The 18,087-nt window shown below is 46.2% G+C and overlaps 1 protein-coding gene across 2 annotated transcripts in view; it reads left to right on the forward strand.

Moving 5' to 3' along the window:
• LOC143929019 (uncharacterized) overlaps positions 1–17,640 on the forward strand; it is a 58,870-nt gene extending 41,230 nt beyond the window's left edge. For both annotated transcript variants that reach the window (XM_077453387.1, XM_077453386.1), the window contains exons 9-10: positions 16,643–16,798; positions 17,468–17,640. In XM_077453387.1, coding sequence (XP_077309513.1) covers positions 16,643–16,798; positions 17,468–17,606 — 295 coding nt within the window. In that variant the 3' untranslated portion in view covers positions 17,607–17,640. The remainder of the gene's footprint in view (positions 1–16,642; positions 16,799–17,467) is intronic.
• The last annotated feature ends 447 nt before the right edge of the window (positions 17,641–18,087 follow it).

The following is an 18,087-nucleotide window of genomic DNA, read 5'->3' on the forward strand; positions in this document are numbered from 1 at the left end:
TTTTTTGGGGGGAGCCTGGAGCTCCTAATTAAGTTCTAGGATAAAGGCTAGGGTTAGGGCTGTGGTTAGGTTTTGACTTAGGATAGGGTTAAATCTAAGTTCGGGTCTAGGGTCAGGTTTAGGACTAGAGATAGAGGTCATGTTTGTAGCGCTTACTCCTGGAAATATGCTCAGGTTTAAATCTAGTAGATTTCCCCATGCCCAGGCACACAATCTCAGCCACGCTTTTCCTCAATAACCAATCCAGGGGTGTTATTATTTTTATTTTTAAAGAACTTGGATAGGGTTAAGGGAATTGAGTGGGATACTCCAAAAACAGAACTATATACAGATTGAGGACGGTGATCTCCTTTCTCTGAAGCTGATGCAGAAGTCCTTCTATATAGAAAACTGTGGACTTGGCTTTGTAGTAGAAGCCGTTAACGGCAAACAAGCTCCTTTCTTTAGAGCACCAAGAGTAGAGTCCCTTCACATAGAACTAGATGGACTGAGTTCTTCAGGACCCCAACTGATGTCACCTTTAGCAAACTCTCAACCGACTCTCTAGCACAGGAGGGCTGGCTGCAGCCCAAACATCTCTAAGATCTCTCACAGCAGTCAGTACTCAGGAATGTCCAGGGACAGTTGGTTGTCTCCTTCCAACATTCATGCAACACCTTTCTCCAGTGATACCAGACTAGATCTTCAGACAACAGCCCCTCAGTCAGGTCTCTGTAGCTTCAGCATCTAGGCCCTTAAGTCGCTCACCTAAGGCCTCATGAACAGCAAGCAAAGGGCAACATTGCCCTTCAGGTTCGACTGATCCTCTGCATGAAAAGACCACAAGCTCACTGTGTCCCAGTGAATATCTACAGACTCCCTCCTTCAAGGCCCTGCTCCCTGGGATTTACAAAGGGAAGCGCCCCAGGGATTATAGGAAGTAAACCAGATATTCAAAGAGTATTATAATGTAAAAAAGTACATTTATTTATATGACATAATAGTAGAATTGATGCACAAATAACACCTAAAAACAGTATTTCTTTATCGTACATCACGGGACACAGAGCAGCCCTAGTAATTACTATGTGGGTAATAGGCCATCTTCAGGTGATTGGACACTGGCATAATCAAGACAGGAAGTTCCCCCTATATAACCCCTCCCATACCGGCAGCACCTCAGTTTGCTTGCCAGTTTCTAAGGTGTTGGTCACGGTTAAAGAAGTGCTAAGTGAGCTCTGCAGGAAGATCCTTCATAGGATCAGTGGGGCTGTGCAGACAGATCCATTCAAAATACCAAATAAGCTAAAGTGGATGGTACCCGGGCCTCGTGAAGGAAGAACGAGGTTGTTGCCTATAATGCTTGTTGCTCAGTGTCAGCATTGCTTGTGGACAGCCTTGCCTTCTCCACTCCTGTCAGTCTTTTTATTAGGATTTGGGGGACTATCGCCTCCTGAGTGCTGGGCATCCTGCTGGGGTGGATCTTCTAATCCCCTTGTTCCCCCCTTCTCCAGTCCCGTCAGGTGGATCGCTGCGCATGCGGGCTGAAAAAAAAGAAAAGGGGAATGAGAGAGGGGAGGCCTGGTACGTCACAGGGGTGTGGCTTAGTGCAGCCGATGCACATGATATATACGGCACATGCGCGTGTTGGCTGCCTTTAAACACTCACTCTGTAGTGAGTTTGACTGAGAGACGCAGCAGCATTTCTGGACACGTAAGCAGTATATGGTATTGAATACAGGTATTATCAATGCACATCCACTCACCATCAGCCTGGGCACTGATAATGGCAGATAAAACAGTGCTTGACTAAAGCTCAGCAGCAGATGCATTTTATGGTAGTACCTCTGCTTTGTACTTGGGACCATGTATTCCCGAAGGAGGAATGGAAAATCAGTAAGGAGGAGCACAAGGGTGCCGCGGTCAGGGTCGGTGGATCCTAGTCTCGCTTCCACGGTATCATCCTCCCCTGATAGAACTGAAGTGGCTCACCGGGCTGAGCCATTGTCTGCTTCAGGCATTGTAGCTACTTCCAACACTCCAGCCTCTGCATACTTCACTTAGCCCTTGTACACATGGTCGGAGAATCCGTCGGAATGTGTCCTATCGGACCGTGTTGTCGGATAATCCGACTGTGTGTGGTATGCATCGGACTGATTCCGCCGGAATATCCGTCGGACCCAATTTTCCAACTTATTGGAAATATTTTCCGACCAACTGGTTCGATCGGACATACTCCGATCATGTGTAGAGAATTTTGATCGGACCAAGTGCCACGCATGCTCAGATCAAATTCCTACATCAAAGCTATTGGCTACTAGCCTGAACGTAGTCCCATCGTAACAAAATTACGTCATCACGTTCTGAATGATCGGATTTTTCGACAACTTAGTCCGACCGTGTGTATGCAACAGTTTCGGACAAGATCCGACGGACAAAATCCGACGGATTTGGTTGTCTAAATCTCCAACCGTGTGTACAGGGGCTAAGGGCGATTTGGCTGCAGCATTGGCTGGTTTGGAAGGTAAGATAGCTGATTTGTTTGCTTCCTCCACCCAGGCTGGAAGGAAGTGCAATAGGTCCCCCTCTCCTACCCCAGGTCCCTCACGGGAGCAGGAATGGGTAGAGGATGTTGAATCACTCTTGGGGGACCAAATAGAGAGGGATGAAGGCTCCTCCTTTGGGGGTTCAGCCTCAGATGATGCAGTCAATCTTGCAGTCCCAGAGGCTGCTAGTTCAATCCCTTACAGAGTTGACCCATTCGGGATATAAGTTGCCCCTGGCAGAGGAGCTGAAGTTCCCTTTTCCGCTTTGGGTTCGTTAAAGCCCCCTCAGGGTTCTCAGCAATCCCTATGCACACATTTCTGGAGCAACTTACAGTGCCTTGCGAAAGTATTCGGCCCCCTTAAACTTTTCAACCTTTTGCCACATTTCAGGCTTCAAATATAAAGATATAAAATAAAAAATTTTTGTGAAGAATCACCAACAAGTGGGACACAATTGTGAAGTGGAACGAAATGTATTGGATATTTTAAACTTTTTTAGCAAATAAAAAACTGAAAAGTGGTGCGTGCAAAGTTATTCGGCCCCTTTACTTTCAGTGCAGCAAACTCACTCCAGAAGTTCAGCGAGGATCTCTGAATGATCCAATGTTGTCCTTAATGACTGATGGTGATATATAGAATCCACCTGTTTGTAATCAAGTCTCTGTATAAATGCACCTGCTCTGTGATAGTCTCAGGGTTCTGTTGAAAGCGCAGAGAGCATCATGAAGACCAAGGAACACACCAGGCAGGTCCGTAATACTGTTGTGGTGTGGAGAAGTTTAAAGCTGGATTTGGATGCAAAAAGATTTCCCAAGCTTTTTTTTTTTTTTTAACCAATTTCTCTTTATTAAGTTTTTTAAACACAAGTTTACAGTGGCTTTCACAGATCAAAAAAACCCATCGTCTCATACATATATAATAAAAACAAAGCCATATACAATATTCGAATTACTACAGGCTTTCCTACTTAACTGTCCCTCAGCCCCCCTCCCCAGCCCTCCCCCCCACCTCGAGCACGCGCTGTTTGTCCCAGCCACCTCAATCATGATTGGTTGGTTGGGAGGTCCTGGTCGCCATGAGGAGAGAAAAAAAAAAAAAGAAAAGGTAGAGGAGTAGCACCCACAGAAAAGTCCACCAAAAGGGGGTGGAGAGGTGGAAAGCCCCCCCCCCCCGCGGCCATGAACCAAACTAGCAGGTTCTGGGTCTATCCTTCGGCAACCCCACTCAAGGGGTAACCCATATCACTCAACCAGGGGTTCCATAGTGCCCTGAATTTCTTTAAATTATTTTGCTTTATGAACATCGCTCGTTCACACCAGATTGTGGAGTTAATTGCATTTGCCCATGCTTCCAATACAGGAGGGTTTTTGGCTTGCCAGTTTATTGCTATTAACCGCCTAGCCTGGTACAGGCACCTTAGTATAGACGTCCATGTTGGAGAATGAATTCTACCCTCCTCTAGGATGCCCAATAAGCAAACCTTGGCCTCTGGTTTCAGAGTGGTCTTAAAAGTCCTATTTATTCTCTGTACAATTTCCATCCAATACCTGTACAATTTTGGGCATTTCCACACCATGTGAAGAACGTCACCTGGTGCCCCACATCTGGGGCATTCATCCCTGGGTTTCCTACCCATTTTCCACATCTTATGGGGGGTATGGTATGCTCTATGTATAAGAAACAAGTGAGACATTCGCTGTGATGGAGATATGGAAACCAAACTTCCTTGTTCAAGTGTCTCGTCTCACTGCTTCTGGGTTATCGGCCCCATATCCCCTACCCATCCACGCCTGCTCTTATCGGGTCCCTCCCCCTTCAAGGTTCTATCCCTAAGTTTTATATAAAGCCTAGAGATCTGGCCCTTTGCCTGCCTTCGGTCAATAAGGCCCTGGAACAGGGAGGTTTCGGTCCTTTCAATAACTAGTGACCCATACTGTGCTAGAATTCCATGCCTCAGTTGCAGGTATTTATAAAACGTCTTGTTGGAGATACTAAATTCTTGCCTAAGGTCTTCAAAGGATTTCATAAGATTCCCTTCATATAGTTGCACTAGCCTACTAATCCCCTGCCTCTCCCATTCCAAGGATCTATCTATGCTGCTTAATTCAGCCAGGTTTCTATTGTACCATAGAGGGGTATAATCGGTCACTCCCACATAACCCATAAGTTGCTTTACTGTCCGCCACACCTTCCCCACTAGTGCATTAGTAGGGCACCTATGAGCAAATGAGTCAGCTTCCAGAACTTCAACCAATGATTTATGCGGGGCATTATCAGTCATCAATTTATGATTTGGGCACTCTCCACTTTGAAGCCCAGCCCCAGCTAAATGCTGGAGTTGAGCTGACAAAAAATATGATCTCAGATATGGTATCGCCATTCCTCCTCTCTTGACCGGGAGCTGCAGCGTCTGTAGCCTAATCCGAGCTTGCCCTTTCTTCCAAGCTAGATCACGAAATAGCGATTCCAATTTCTTGAACCACTCTTGGTTGATCCAAATTGGAGAGTTGTGCAAGATATATAAAATTTGTGGCTGCCAGATCATTTTAATTAAGTTGCAGCGCCCCGCCACGGAGAGAGGGAGACCACACCAGTTGTTAACCTTCTGTTTCAGTTTTATCAACAGTGGTACCAGATTCTCCTTGACATACTGATTTACTTCTCCAGTAATCCAGACACCCAGGTACTTTAGCTTAGACACCACCTCTAGACACATAATTGTAGGTGGGGATGAATCCCCAGGTCTGGTCAACGGCAGGAGTGCTGATTTATTCCAGTTAATTACCAGACCCGACTGTTGCCCAAACTCCCCCATCATCTGTACCACATTGTTCAAGGTAGAATTCATATCCCCGATAAAGAACAAAACATCGTCCGCAAACAAAGCGATTTTATCTTCCCCCCATCCACGTCGGAATCCCTGGATGTCCGGACGCGATCTCGTCAGGACAGCCAGGGGTTTCATAGCCAGTACAAACAGGAGGGGGGACAACGGACATCCTTGTCTCGTACCCCTTTCAAGCTGGAATGCTTCAGAAAATACAGTTCCCATTTTAATTTTTGCCCTAGGTCTATTATACAGCAGCTTTACCCATTGGATAAATAAAGGGCCAAAACCAAAGCGCTCCAGCACTCCCCATAGGTAGCCCCATTCCAAGCTATCAAAGGCCTTAGTGGCGTCTAGAGCTAATATAGCTCCAGGTCCATCGTTGTCCCTAGGTATTTGTATATTAAGAAAAACTCTCCTTATATTAGTGCTGGTTGACCTGCCCGGGATAAATCCAGACTGATCTGGGTGTATCAATTTATGGATACAGTTGTTTAGGCGAGTCGCTAGGGCCTTGGCTAGTATTTTTACATCGGAACATAGCAAAGATATTGGCCGATATGACGAAACTTCTTGATGATCCTTCCCCTCCTTAAGTATTAAAGTGATGTTTGCCTCCAGCATGGAAGTGGGAAGTTCACCCACCTCCAATGCCTGATTTAGCGTTGCCAGGAGTTCCGGCAACAGCACTTCGCCATAGCGTTTATAGATTTCTATTGGTAGCCCGTCAGGGCCTGGGGATTTATGATTGGGCATTTCCGCCACTGCGTTTTTTAACTCTTCTAGCGTGAGTGGTAGTTCAAGACTCATTTTATCATGTTCTGATAGAGTTGGAATTGCTGTTTGGTGTAAAAAATCAACAGGATAGCCCTGTATAGTGGATTTGTATAAGTTTTTATAATAGTCGCTGAGTACCTTCATGATCACAGAGGGATTGGAGACAAGGTCGCCATTCGGCGTTTTGATCGTTTGTATCGCTGTCGAAGAGCTATTAGTTTGAACTAAAAGGGAGAGGGCACGACCCACCCTCTCCCCTTCGCCAAAATAATGTTGGCATTGAAATATACGCCTATTCTCCGCCTTCTTCAAGAGTGCCATTTTATATACCTGTTGGCTTTCCTGCCATGCCTTCTGCCTGTCTAGCGATGGATCCTCTATGTACGCTCGCTCCGCCTGGATAACATCATTTCTTATTAAGCTCTCCTGATCTCGAGTTTGCCTCTTAATTGTCGCAATTTGCTGTATTAATATACCTCTAATATAGGCCTTTAAGGAGTCCCAAACTATTCCAGGTGTCGCTGAGCCCCTATTGTTTTGGAGGAATTCCCCCATCCTGTCCATTATATGACTAGATCTTCCAATGAGTTCCAGCCAACCTGGATTTACCCTCCACTCCCCAGGGCCCAGTCTATCTCCCGCACTCAGAGTAATAGACAGGGGGGAATGATCTGAAATCCCCCTTACGCCGTACTCTATGTCCTGTACTAACCCCGATGCCTCCTTATTCCCAAGGACCATATCTATCCTTGATAGGGTATGATGAGTGTTAGAGAGGCAGGAGTACTGTCTCTCCTGGGGGTGTCGTATTCGCCAAAGATCACTCAGTCCTATTTCTAATAAGAACCCCTGCAATCGACCTATTTTATTCCCATCCGGGCAAGGGAATCTATCCAGGCTACTATCCAGGGTTTCATTAAAGTCCCCTAGTATTACCCACGGGATACCTAGTTTATCCAGGCTGAACGCAAGTAATTTATGCATAACCTCCAGCTTGAAAGGAGGAGGTATGTAAATATTAGCTAAAATATAATGTTGCCCATCAATCAGACAGTACAGAAAGACAAACCTACCCTCCTCGTCGATTAAGGACTCCTTACATAGAAAATCCGTACCCCTCCTTACTAAGACACTCACTCCCCTAGAGTAGGAGGAGTGGAAGGAATGGTAGTATGCCTGAAACTTCCGATTGTTTAATTGCCAAGCTGTATTTGGGGTTAGATGCGTCTCCTGTAGAAAAAGCAGACCAGGTCCCCTTCCCTCTGTTTCTAGCATAACCGCCGCTCTCTTGTTTGGGTCTCCCAGGCCTCTCACGTTCCATGAGGTAATACTCACTCTACTCATTGGTGTCAGTGTTTATAAGAAAAAATAGTGAAGGGCGAGGGGAAGAGGGCGGCCCCCCCTCCCCAAAACACCCCCCACCCCACGTCCACCATTCCCCCAGTACATACAGCGCGTGGTCGAAGACCCACCCATCCCCCTCCCGCCCACCCCTCCCCCTCACCCACCCACCCCACCCACCCCCCCACCTTCCCAACCCCCCCAACCTTCCCCTCCCTCACAGCCCTACCCGCTTGGGTCTCCCCTAGGGGTCCCTGCCGTGGCCCTCTCATTCTCTATACACCCTAATACCAGAGCACCGTCCCATCCCTCCACCCTCCCCCTCTTTTATAAGCCCCACCTTCCCGATATCAATCAGACTGTTAAACATCAAATTCCCACCCCCTTTAGTTCTAATCCCTCATCCCCCCCAAAAAAAAAAAAAAAGAAAGAAAAAAAGGCTAAAATTTACAATAAGAGGGAGGGGTAAGAAGCGAGCTCGTCCCCCCCATTCACCCTATGTATTAGTATACCATGATTATGCATATTTTAAGTTTCCACTTATCTCAAACCCCCCCCCCCTCCACTCCCTACCCCTATCCCCTTTGTGATACATTCCCAGTTCGTACCATGGCATGGCGTAATACCCCTCATACCGACATTTCCAATGCTGTGCATTTCAATACCAAAATAAAACCAAGGATAAAAGTAAGAAGAAAAAAAAAAAAAAAAAAACAGGAGAAAAAAAAAAAAAAAATTCCAATGGAGAGGAGGGGGATAAGACACCAGCTCGCCCCCCCCATTCACCGTGTATATTAATATACCATAATTATACATATTTAAGGTTTCCACCTATCTCAAAACCCCCCCCACCCCTCTCCCCTTTGTGATACATTCCTGGTTCGTGACATGGCATAGCGTGGCACCCCTCATACCAACATTTCCAATACAGTGCATTTCAATACCATTAATAAAACCAAAAATGGAAATGAAAAAAAATATAAAGCCAGGGGGGGGGGGGGGGGGGAAGGGATTTTTCTCTCCTTTCCCTTCCTCCCTTCTTCTCCCTTTTCTAAATGCCCATATTCCTACACCTCACGTGGGGGGAAAAGAGTAAATAAGCAAGTTTTAAATTGATTCTTAACATTTTTTGTGTAAACAAGTGTGGTATACATTCTTACCCTGTAAGATAATACCTCGTGTATATTCCCCACCCACCTCCCCCCAACCCCTTTTTGATCACTATCTAACTGACGACTAAACACACCACACCCGATACTTTTACAACTACTATTTAGCAGCTCCCCTCTGCTTTTTTCAAAGCACAAACAAAACTAAGCAAACAAAAGAAAAAGGAAAAAAAAAAAACAAAAAAAAAGGGGGGGGGGGAGAAATCACAATTTCTAAAACGTAACAATCGTTAGATGTCCCCTTTATGTTCCTCCAGCCATCTTTCAACGTCCTTTGGGGTATTGAAAAAAAGGGTTGAGCCCAAGGCAGTCATCCGTAATCGGGCCGGATACAACAAAGCGTAAGTTATTTTAAATTTCTGAAGAATGCGCTTAACAGGGATAAACTCTGCCCGTTTTTTTTGCAACTCCGGTGAAAAGTCTGGATAGAACGATACTCTAGTCCCCTTATAGAAGATGTCCCTCATATCTCTGGTCTTTTGCAACAGAATCATCCGGTCGTTATAATTCAACAATTTAAATAATAATGGTCTAGTGCGTTCATCTGGCTGCCGAGACCTAGCAGGGACTCTATGTGCTCTTTCTATTGCAAATAATGGAGAGAAAGAGGTATCCCCTAGAAGTTCTTTCAACCAGCTTTCTAGGAAGGCTACGGGGTTAGAGCCCTCGCTACCCTCCGGCAGCCCAATCAAACGCACGTTGTTCCTGCGATTTCTATTGTCCATTTCGTCCACCTTATATGCCTGCTTAGCAATTTGATTCTGTAATGCCAAAACTTTTTGTTGTAGTGGTGGTAGCTCGTCCTCAACTGAGCTTAGTCTACCTTCAAGTGCAGCAGTTCTTTCAATGGTGTTGCTCAGCAATTGATTGTAATTCACTTTTTATACCACTCAATTGGTTATTAAGGCCAGAGATAGAGTCCTTACATTCATTTACCGCTAGGAGTATATCCCGCAGTGTAGGTTCACCATCCTCAGTTTCTGGGAGTTCTACTGGGTTGCTTACCCCATAGGTAGCCCTACCATCCCCTGAGCCTAGATTGCTCACATTTTTCCTGGTGCTTGGGGTAGCGGAGCCTGGTACAGGTTGACCTGCACTTCTCCTATCTGCACCTGCGACCTGCACCTTTGTTTGCCCCGCCAACTGATGATGGCCTCCTTTTGGTGGTGAGGCTGCATGGGCAAAGCGTTCAAGTTTTGCGGCTGCTGCCACTGCAGAAGCCTGATTCGCTTTCTCCTTTGCTGCCCGCGTTTTATGGCCCCCCTCACCATGCGCCATGTCTTCGTGGACCTCTTGCTTAGCATAATTGTAGATTTATATTGCAAAACAATTAGATCAAGCAAAGGAGAAGGTCAATCAGGGAAAGAATCCGGCCAACATAAGGAAAGGGAAGGAGTTTTGAAAAAGGGAGCGCCGGGGGGGGGGGGAGCAACGCCTTATCCCCACTTAGACAGCCCCCAGTCCATCCTCTCTGGTGTCAGTATGAGAATGCAATGTCCAAGCTATAGTGCCCCCAGTAGCCCAGGGGCTCCCCCACTCGCTCCCCCACGGGTACCTCCAATAAGCAGGTCCAGTCCTCCAGTCCTCCACAGCGCAGCCCTTCTCCTCTCTGTGGTAAACCTCTACGAGTGTCCCTCCGAAGTCCCGCCGTAGCTCTTTCAACAGTAGGGCTGCTCTCCTCACACTTCCGTACGCTGCGCTCCACGCTGCATTCCACCACTCCGGAAGTCTCGCGGGAGCCCGAGCAGCGGCGAGATCTTCCCCCAGCTCCTCCGAGTCCCCGCTCGGTTCTCAGTCTCAGCTCCTCTTCGGCACACGGTTCGGGGGCTGGGCAAGCACAAAGCGGCTCAGGCGGCAGGGCTCATCGGGTGGGTCAGCGCTCACACCCAGTTCCCATCAGGGAGAGCGGTAGGACGGTGGACGGTGCATCTGCAACCACTCACACACACTCACACCCCCATCCGGCCACGCCCCCCCCAGATTTCCCAAGCTTTAAACATCCCAAGGAGCACTGTGCAAGCGATCATTTTGAAATGGAAGGAGTATCAGACCACTGCAAATCTACCAAGACCTGGCCGTCCCTCTAACCTTTCAGCTCAGACAAGGAGAAGACTGATGAGAGATGCAGCCAAGAGGCCCATGATCACTCTGGATGAACTGCAGAGAACTACAGCTGAGGTTGGAGAGTCTGTCCATAGGACAACAATCAGTCGTACACTGCACAAATCTGGCCTTTATGGAAGAGTGGCAAGAAGAAAGCCCTTTTCTCAAAGATATCCATAAAAAGTCTCGTCTAAAGTTTGCCACAAGCCACCTGGGAGACACACCAAACATGTGGAAGAAGGTGCTCTGGTCAGATGAAACCAAAATTGAACTTTTTGCCCACAATGCAAAACGATATGTTTGGCGTAAAAGCAACACAGCTCATCACCCTCAACACACCATCCCCACTGTCAAACATGGTGGTGGCAGCATCATGGTTTGGGCTTGCTTTTCTTCATCAGGGACAGGGAAGATGGTTAAAATTGAGGGGAAGATGGATGCAGCCAAATACAGGACCATTCTGGATGAAAACCTGTTGGCGTCTGCAAAAGACTTGAAACTGGGACGGAGATTTATCTTCCAACAAGACAATGATCCCAAACATACAGCAAAATCTACAAAGGAATGGTTCACAAATACACGTATCCAGGTGTTAGAATGGCCAAGTCAAAGTCCAGACCTGAATCCAATCGAGAATCTGTGGAAAGAGCTGAAAACTGCTGTTCACAAATGCTCTCCATCCAACCTCACTGAGCTCGAGCTGTTTTGCAAGGAAGAATGGGCAAGAATTTCAGTCTCTCGATGTGCAAAACTGATAGAGACATACCCCAAGCGACTTGCAGCTGTAATCGCAGCAAAAGGTGGCTCTACAAAGTATTAACGCAAGGGGGCTGAATAATTTTACACACCCCACTTTTCATTTTTTTATTAGTTAAAAAAAGTTTCAAAAATCCAATAGATTTCGTTCCACTTCACAATTGTGTCCCACTTGTTGGTGATTCTTCACAAAAAATAAAAATGTTATATCTTTATGTTTGAAGCCTGAAATGTGGCAAAAGGTTGAAAAGTTCAAGGGGGCCGAATACTTTCACAAGGCACTGTATATATACAGACTGGGATCACCCAGATAGGCATTTTGTTCCTCCTAAGAGATTCTCGCTTCTCTATCATATGGAGAAAAAATTTACGAAGAAATGAAGTGTACCAGCAGTGGACGCTGCTATCTCTTCCGTGAATAGGAGTCTCACTTGTCCTGTAGACAATGTCCAGGTGTTTAAAGATCCAGCGGATAAAAGATTGGAATCTTTGCTAAAAGCCTCCTTTGCTGTGGCTGTAGTGCAGCCGTCATTAGCTGCAATTTGTGTTTGTCAGGTTGTGCCTGACAAAATGAAGCAAGTCGCTAAGGAAGGGTCTGCTAATGGAGAGGAGGCCCGGGAGTTGGCTGAGCTACCATGGCCTTATGTTTTGCAATTGACGCTATTAAGGATTCTATTCACCAGGCATCACACCTTACTCTCCTGTTGGTGTATATGTGCAAGATTCTGTGGCTAAAGCATTGGTCAGCTGAGTTACCATGTAAGAAGCTTCTGGTAGAGACAATCGGGAGGCAGAATTCATGGCACTGTTGTGAGCAAACTCTGCCCATTGTAATAGGTCTGACCAGTTGTTATGATGGTCAGAAATATAGAAACATAGGAATTGTTCCAAGGACTGATTGGCTCGCTCTGTGGCCCCATTAGACTGCGGGTGATACACAGAAGAGAAAGCAAGCTGAATTCCCAACTGTGCACAAAAGGCTCGGCAGAACCGGGAGACAAACTGACTGCCCCCGTCAATCACCTTGGGTAGCCCATGTAAGAGAAAGATCTCCAGAGCAAAAATGGAAGCCAGTTCCTTAGAAGTAGGCAATTTCTTAACACATCTTTGAGAACCGGTCAACCACCATAAGGATAACAGTGTTGCCTTGGGAGTTGGGCAACTCCACAATAGATCCATAGACAGGTGGGTCCAGGGCCACTCTCCATTGGGTATGGGTTGTAGGAGGGCCACTGGAAGGTGTCGTGGAGTCTTACTCTGAGCACACATGGAACAGGCAGCTACAAAGGCAGTTACATCAGCCCGTAGACTAGGCCACCAGAATTGTTCTGAAATGGCCCAAACGAGTTGATTCTTCCCAGGGTGGCCAGCTGCCTTGGTAGAATGGTAAGTCTGGAGCACGACAGTATGGAGACTCTCTGGGACAAAGCAGCGGTCACAAGGTTTCTCAGGGGGTGCATGGACCTGAGCAGCAACAATTTTGTCACCCAAAGGAGAAGTAAGACTGGTGCGAACCGTAGCCAGGGGATACGATCAGGAGCAATCACAGGAACCGTAACCGACTCCAACTTGGAAGTGGAGGAAAATTGTTGTGACAAGGCGTCAGCCCTTACGTTCTTAGTACCGGGTAAGAATGAGACAATTTAATTAAAACTCGACAAGAAAAGAGCCCATCGCTCCCTTCTGGGAGAGAGGCAATTAGCCTCAGACAAGAATGTGAGATTCTTATGGTCAGTAAGAATGAGAACCGGCATAGTGGTACCTTCAAGGAGATGTCTCAATTATTTCAGGGCTAAAATGATCGCCAACAGCTCTCTGTCACAAATCTCGTAATTTCACTCTACAGGTGACAATTTCTTGGAAAAGTAGCCACACGGATGCATAGCGCTCTCAGAGTTAGGACGTTGAGACAGAAGGGCACCAACTCCAGTCTCAGAAGTATCAACTTCTAGGATAAAAGGCAATGTAGGATCAGGATGTGCCAACACAGGAGCAGAAACAAAGGCAGCCTTGAGACTTTCAAAGGCCTTAATGGACTCCGGAGACCAACTCTGTGGGTTACCATCCTTTCTGGTCATATCAGTCAGGGGCTTGACCAGAGACGAGAAGTTATGAATAAACTTCCGATAATAGTTGGCAAAGCCCAGGAAACGGTGCAGAGGATGTAAACCCACAGGTCTGGGCCACTGTAGGACTGCCGAAAGTTTCTCTGGGTCCATCGAAAAACCAGCAGTGGAAATGACAGCCCAGGAATTTAACCTGTTCACGATGGAACTCGCACTTCTCCAGCTTACAATAGAGATTGTTCTCTCTTCATTTCTGAAGCACATGACAGACATCTGTGTGGTGGCTCTCCAGGGACTTGGAAAATATGAGGATATCATCGAGATAAACCACCACACATAACTGCAACAAATCTCGGAGGACATCGTTAATAAATTCCTTGAAAAATGCCAGGGCGTTACAAAGGCCAAAAGGCATTACGAGGTACTCATAATGGTCTGTTCTGGTATTAAACGCAGTTTTCCACTTGTCATCCTCCTTAATCTGCACGATGTTGTATGCCCCTCTCAAATCAAGCTTTGTGAAAAGCGGTCAAATAACTTTGTAATCAACGGAATCGGGTAGGCATTCTTAATCGTGAAATGATTGAGACCCCTATAATCAATACAAGGTCTCAGTTCACTGCTCTTCTTCTTCCCAAAGAAGAAACCAGCACCAGGAGGAAATGAGGATTAGCGGATGAAACCTTGAGAAAGTGCGCCTGCAACATACTCCCCCATGGCCTTATCCTCCAAGACTGACAAAGGGTAAACCCAGCCACGAGAGGGGTATGGCACCAGGTTAAAGGTCAATTGCACAATCATAAGGCCTGTATGGAGGCAAACTACCGGCTTGACCTTTGTCAAAGACATCGTTAAAATCACGATACTCATTGGGCAGGGAGGAGAGTGAAGAGGTGCACAGGACCTTGGCTATCTTCTGGAAGCATGTCTCAGTGCATTGTGGTGACCAGGAGAGAACCTCAGCACGGAGCCAATCAAAAGAGGGGTTGTGCCTCTGTAACCAAGGATAACCATAACCAGTGGAAACCTAGGTGAGGAAATAACTTGGAATTGGATTATCTCATGGTGAAGAGTCCCTACGGCCATGGACAATGGAACCGTCTCATGAGTCACATGGGCAGGCTGTAGAGGTCTCCCATCAAGAGCCTCAATTGCGGTAGGCTTGAACTTTTGCCATCTATAGCCTAACTATTCATTGTGTTTTCTGTATGTTCTTACATTGATTGTATGTATTTCTCATTTGTTTTCCTAATAATTTCACCGACCTTGTTTTGTTAATAATTTTTCAAAATTACATCCAGTCTGGCTTATTGCAGAATAGGAGAGTTTAGCTGTATGTCATATTACACACGGGTAAAGGTGTAGCAAAGACAGAACAACAGGGATGGTTTTAGTTAGTAGAATTGAGGACAAGAGTAATGGCAAGGAAGATGCAGTTAGTACTAAAGTTAGGGTTATGGATGGGCACATTTTTTCAAGAGGGGCATCATTTTTCAGGTCACCCATGCTCCGCCCCTTTTCGATAGTGTCATTATCATGGTCGGAGACTGTGGACATAGTACAGATACACCCAGATACATTACACCCCCATACACCCAGATACATTACACACAGATACACCCAGATACATTACACCCCCATAAACACAGATACACCCAGATAAATTGCACCCCCATATGCACAGATACATTACACCCCCATACACACAGATACATTAAACCCCCATACACACAAATACATTACACCCCCATTACAACAGATTACACCCAGATACGTTACACCCCCATACATTACACACACAATCATTTGTATTGAGAACTCCCCTCCAATCAATTTGCAACCTTCACATGACAGAGAGAATTAAATACTAAGCCCAGAAAAGGCAGGTGGAAATGAGGCTGGGGCCCCATACGGCGGGTGTTCTTGGGGCCCCTATCTAGAAGGCAGCGCTGGGCCTCTCACACAAGTCCAGGCAGAGCACACACATAGCTGGCAGTCCGAGCCTAGGAGGAGGAGAGGAGGGGAGATAAATCATCAGTGATTTGGTCAGGCTGAGCATTAGCAGATGCTGTCCAGGCAGCAGGTGAAATATAACAGGCAAGCTGCTGGAGAGCTTTGTATTTCCTGCCTCTGGCCACTTTGCTTCCCCTCAGAGGCTGCAAACATAATCACTCCCTGACACTCCATGTTGTGTATGTGACTCCTGGCCCTGGGACATGCATCGTGGCTCCCCCGACTGATTGTGTGCCCTTGCGTATAGGTAGCACCAGCCCTGCCAGGGGGGGCACTTGACCCCCTTGCCCATACCTGCGGACGCCCATGGACCAAGACTAATGTTATAATTAATCACAGGGCTAAAGATAGAGCTTGGTCTAGGGTTAAAGTAAAGCTTATTGTTACAACAAGGCTTGGGACTTGGGAAAGAGCTAGGGTTAGGTTAATAGTTGGAGCAAGGGTTCTGGCTAGGGTTAGGACTAGGGTTAAGGCTAAACTTATGGTTACAACAAAGCTTTGGTCTAGGGTTAGTTTATGGTTAGGCTACGGTTAAGGTTAGGCTGAAGTGAAGGCTAGGATTTGGCTTTGGTATTGGGTTAGGGCTGAGGTTAAGACTAAAGTTATAGTTAGGGCCACAGATAGTGTTTAGGTTGGGTTTGGATCTCAAACTGGCGGCCCTACAGCTGTTGTGAAACTACAAGTCCCATGAGGCATTGCAAGGCTGACAGTTACAAGTATGACTCCCTCAGGCAGCGGTATGATGGGACTTGTAGTTCCTCAACAGCTGGAGGGCCACCAGTTTGAGACCCTTGGTTTAGAGACTACTTTAGTGTTAGGGCTAGGATTGTAAAGCAATCTATGGCTCAAGCTTGGATAAGGTCTGGTGTAAGGTTGGGGTTAGAGGAAAACTAAGCTGAAGGGGCAAAAAGTTGTCATTCCACCCACCTAGAACTGAAACTTTATCTGGTCTATATAATAATAATGATATCTCCACCAAGAACCACTTGCTGTGTATAGGTGAAGTCGTTTGGCCTCTGCACACTGTCCATCCTCCTCTGACCATAGTCTCTGCTCTGGTTGCAGATGCCGGGAGGATCCCGAGATGATGAAAGTTCTAATCTTCTACAATAAGAAGCGAAGGTGGCCTAAAAACTTTCTGGAGCGCTGGAGACACATGAGGGCACTTACTCTGCCACCCATTCGGAATTTATCTACAGAGGGGCACACAGAGCCCAGGAGGTGAGCAGGGCCCATACTCATCCCCAACTTTTTCATCTTTGCCCGTTATAAGGGGTTCCCTCCATGGGATGAGTTTTTATGTCTGCACACCTACTGTGCCTATTAGAGGTGCCCACCATTTTTGGATCTGCACACCAGCTTCACACATTATGGGGGGTCCCATCAATCCTGTGTTGAATTCCTGGGTCTGTACCCCTGCTATGCCCATTATAAGGGCTTCCCACCATCCCTGTGCTGAGTTCCTGAGTCTGTACACCTGCTATGCCCATTATGAGGGGTTCCCACCATCCCTGTGCTGAGTTCCTGAGTCTGTACACCTGCTCCACCCATTATGTGGGGAGGGAGGGTCCCACCATCCCTGTGCTGAAGTCCCAGGCCTGTACACCTGCTGTGCCCATTATGAAGGGTTCCCAACATCCCTGTGCTGAGTACCTGAGTAAGGAATTTTGTCAGGGAAATCTCACTGTTGGAATATCCAAAATATATAAGAATCCATGAACTGACTGACCCCACCAAGTTCCACCTATAATTAAAATACCAGTTTTTGTGAAATTGGCCCTTTAAACATTCCTTTATGTTTGCAAATATCATTTGCTGTAATATTATTTCTCTTCTCTTTCATGATAAAATTGGGAGGGTTTTCATTGGCTGAGAATAATGCTTCTCCAGTTTCAGGCATATGCGAATATTTGTGACGTCAGCCGTTGATCAGACGAAGATGACATGGAAGAATTCTGCGTTGAATGAGACCCCCACAGATCTATCACTTCCTGCCGGTGGGAATGTTGTCAGTTTTCTCAATCAATAAATAAACAAACAGATTTTCCATCCTGAACAATGAAGCAGTGTCATCCTCATCCGTATTAGAAGATCAGCAGCAAAACTGTGACCAGATTTATCTATAGCGAAGGATCAGAATCAAGTCACCAAAAAAAAAAAAAGGTTTATTTTAGGGTGGATACAGATAAAAATTGAAAGCGATATTTCAGGTGTTGATGACTTTCTCTCTGGGGACATAACACCCTGTCCTCCAATATCCAGATTCAGACTGCTATAGTCCACATTAAGCACAACTCAGAAACCAATTAACCAATGGCAAATACAAAAACACAACCAATAGAACTGGTCCAATAAACTAAGAAAATATATAGGGGAGATAATTTCCAGGCCATTTTACAGCTTTATGTGCTGTGATAGTTTGACACACGATTACTCCTTCATGCAACAATAGCTACAAATACATTTTAGAACTTTTTTTTTAATCTTTTTCATTGAATTTTATATAATTT

Source organism: Lithobates pipiens, unplaced genomic scaffold (assembly GCF_037356315.1).
Source record: "Lithobates pipiens isolate NorthernLeopardFrog02 unplaced genomic scaffold, aLitPip1_a1.2 Scaffold_10, whole genome shotgun sequence".
Taxonomy (NCBI): domain Eukaryota; kingdom Metazoa; phylum Chordata; class Amphibia; order Anura; family Ranidae; genus Lithobates; species Lithobates pipiens.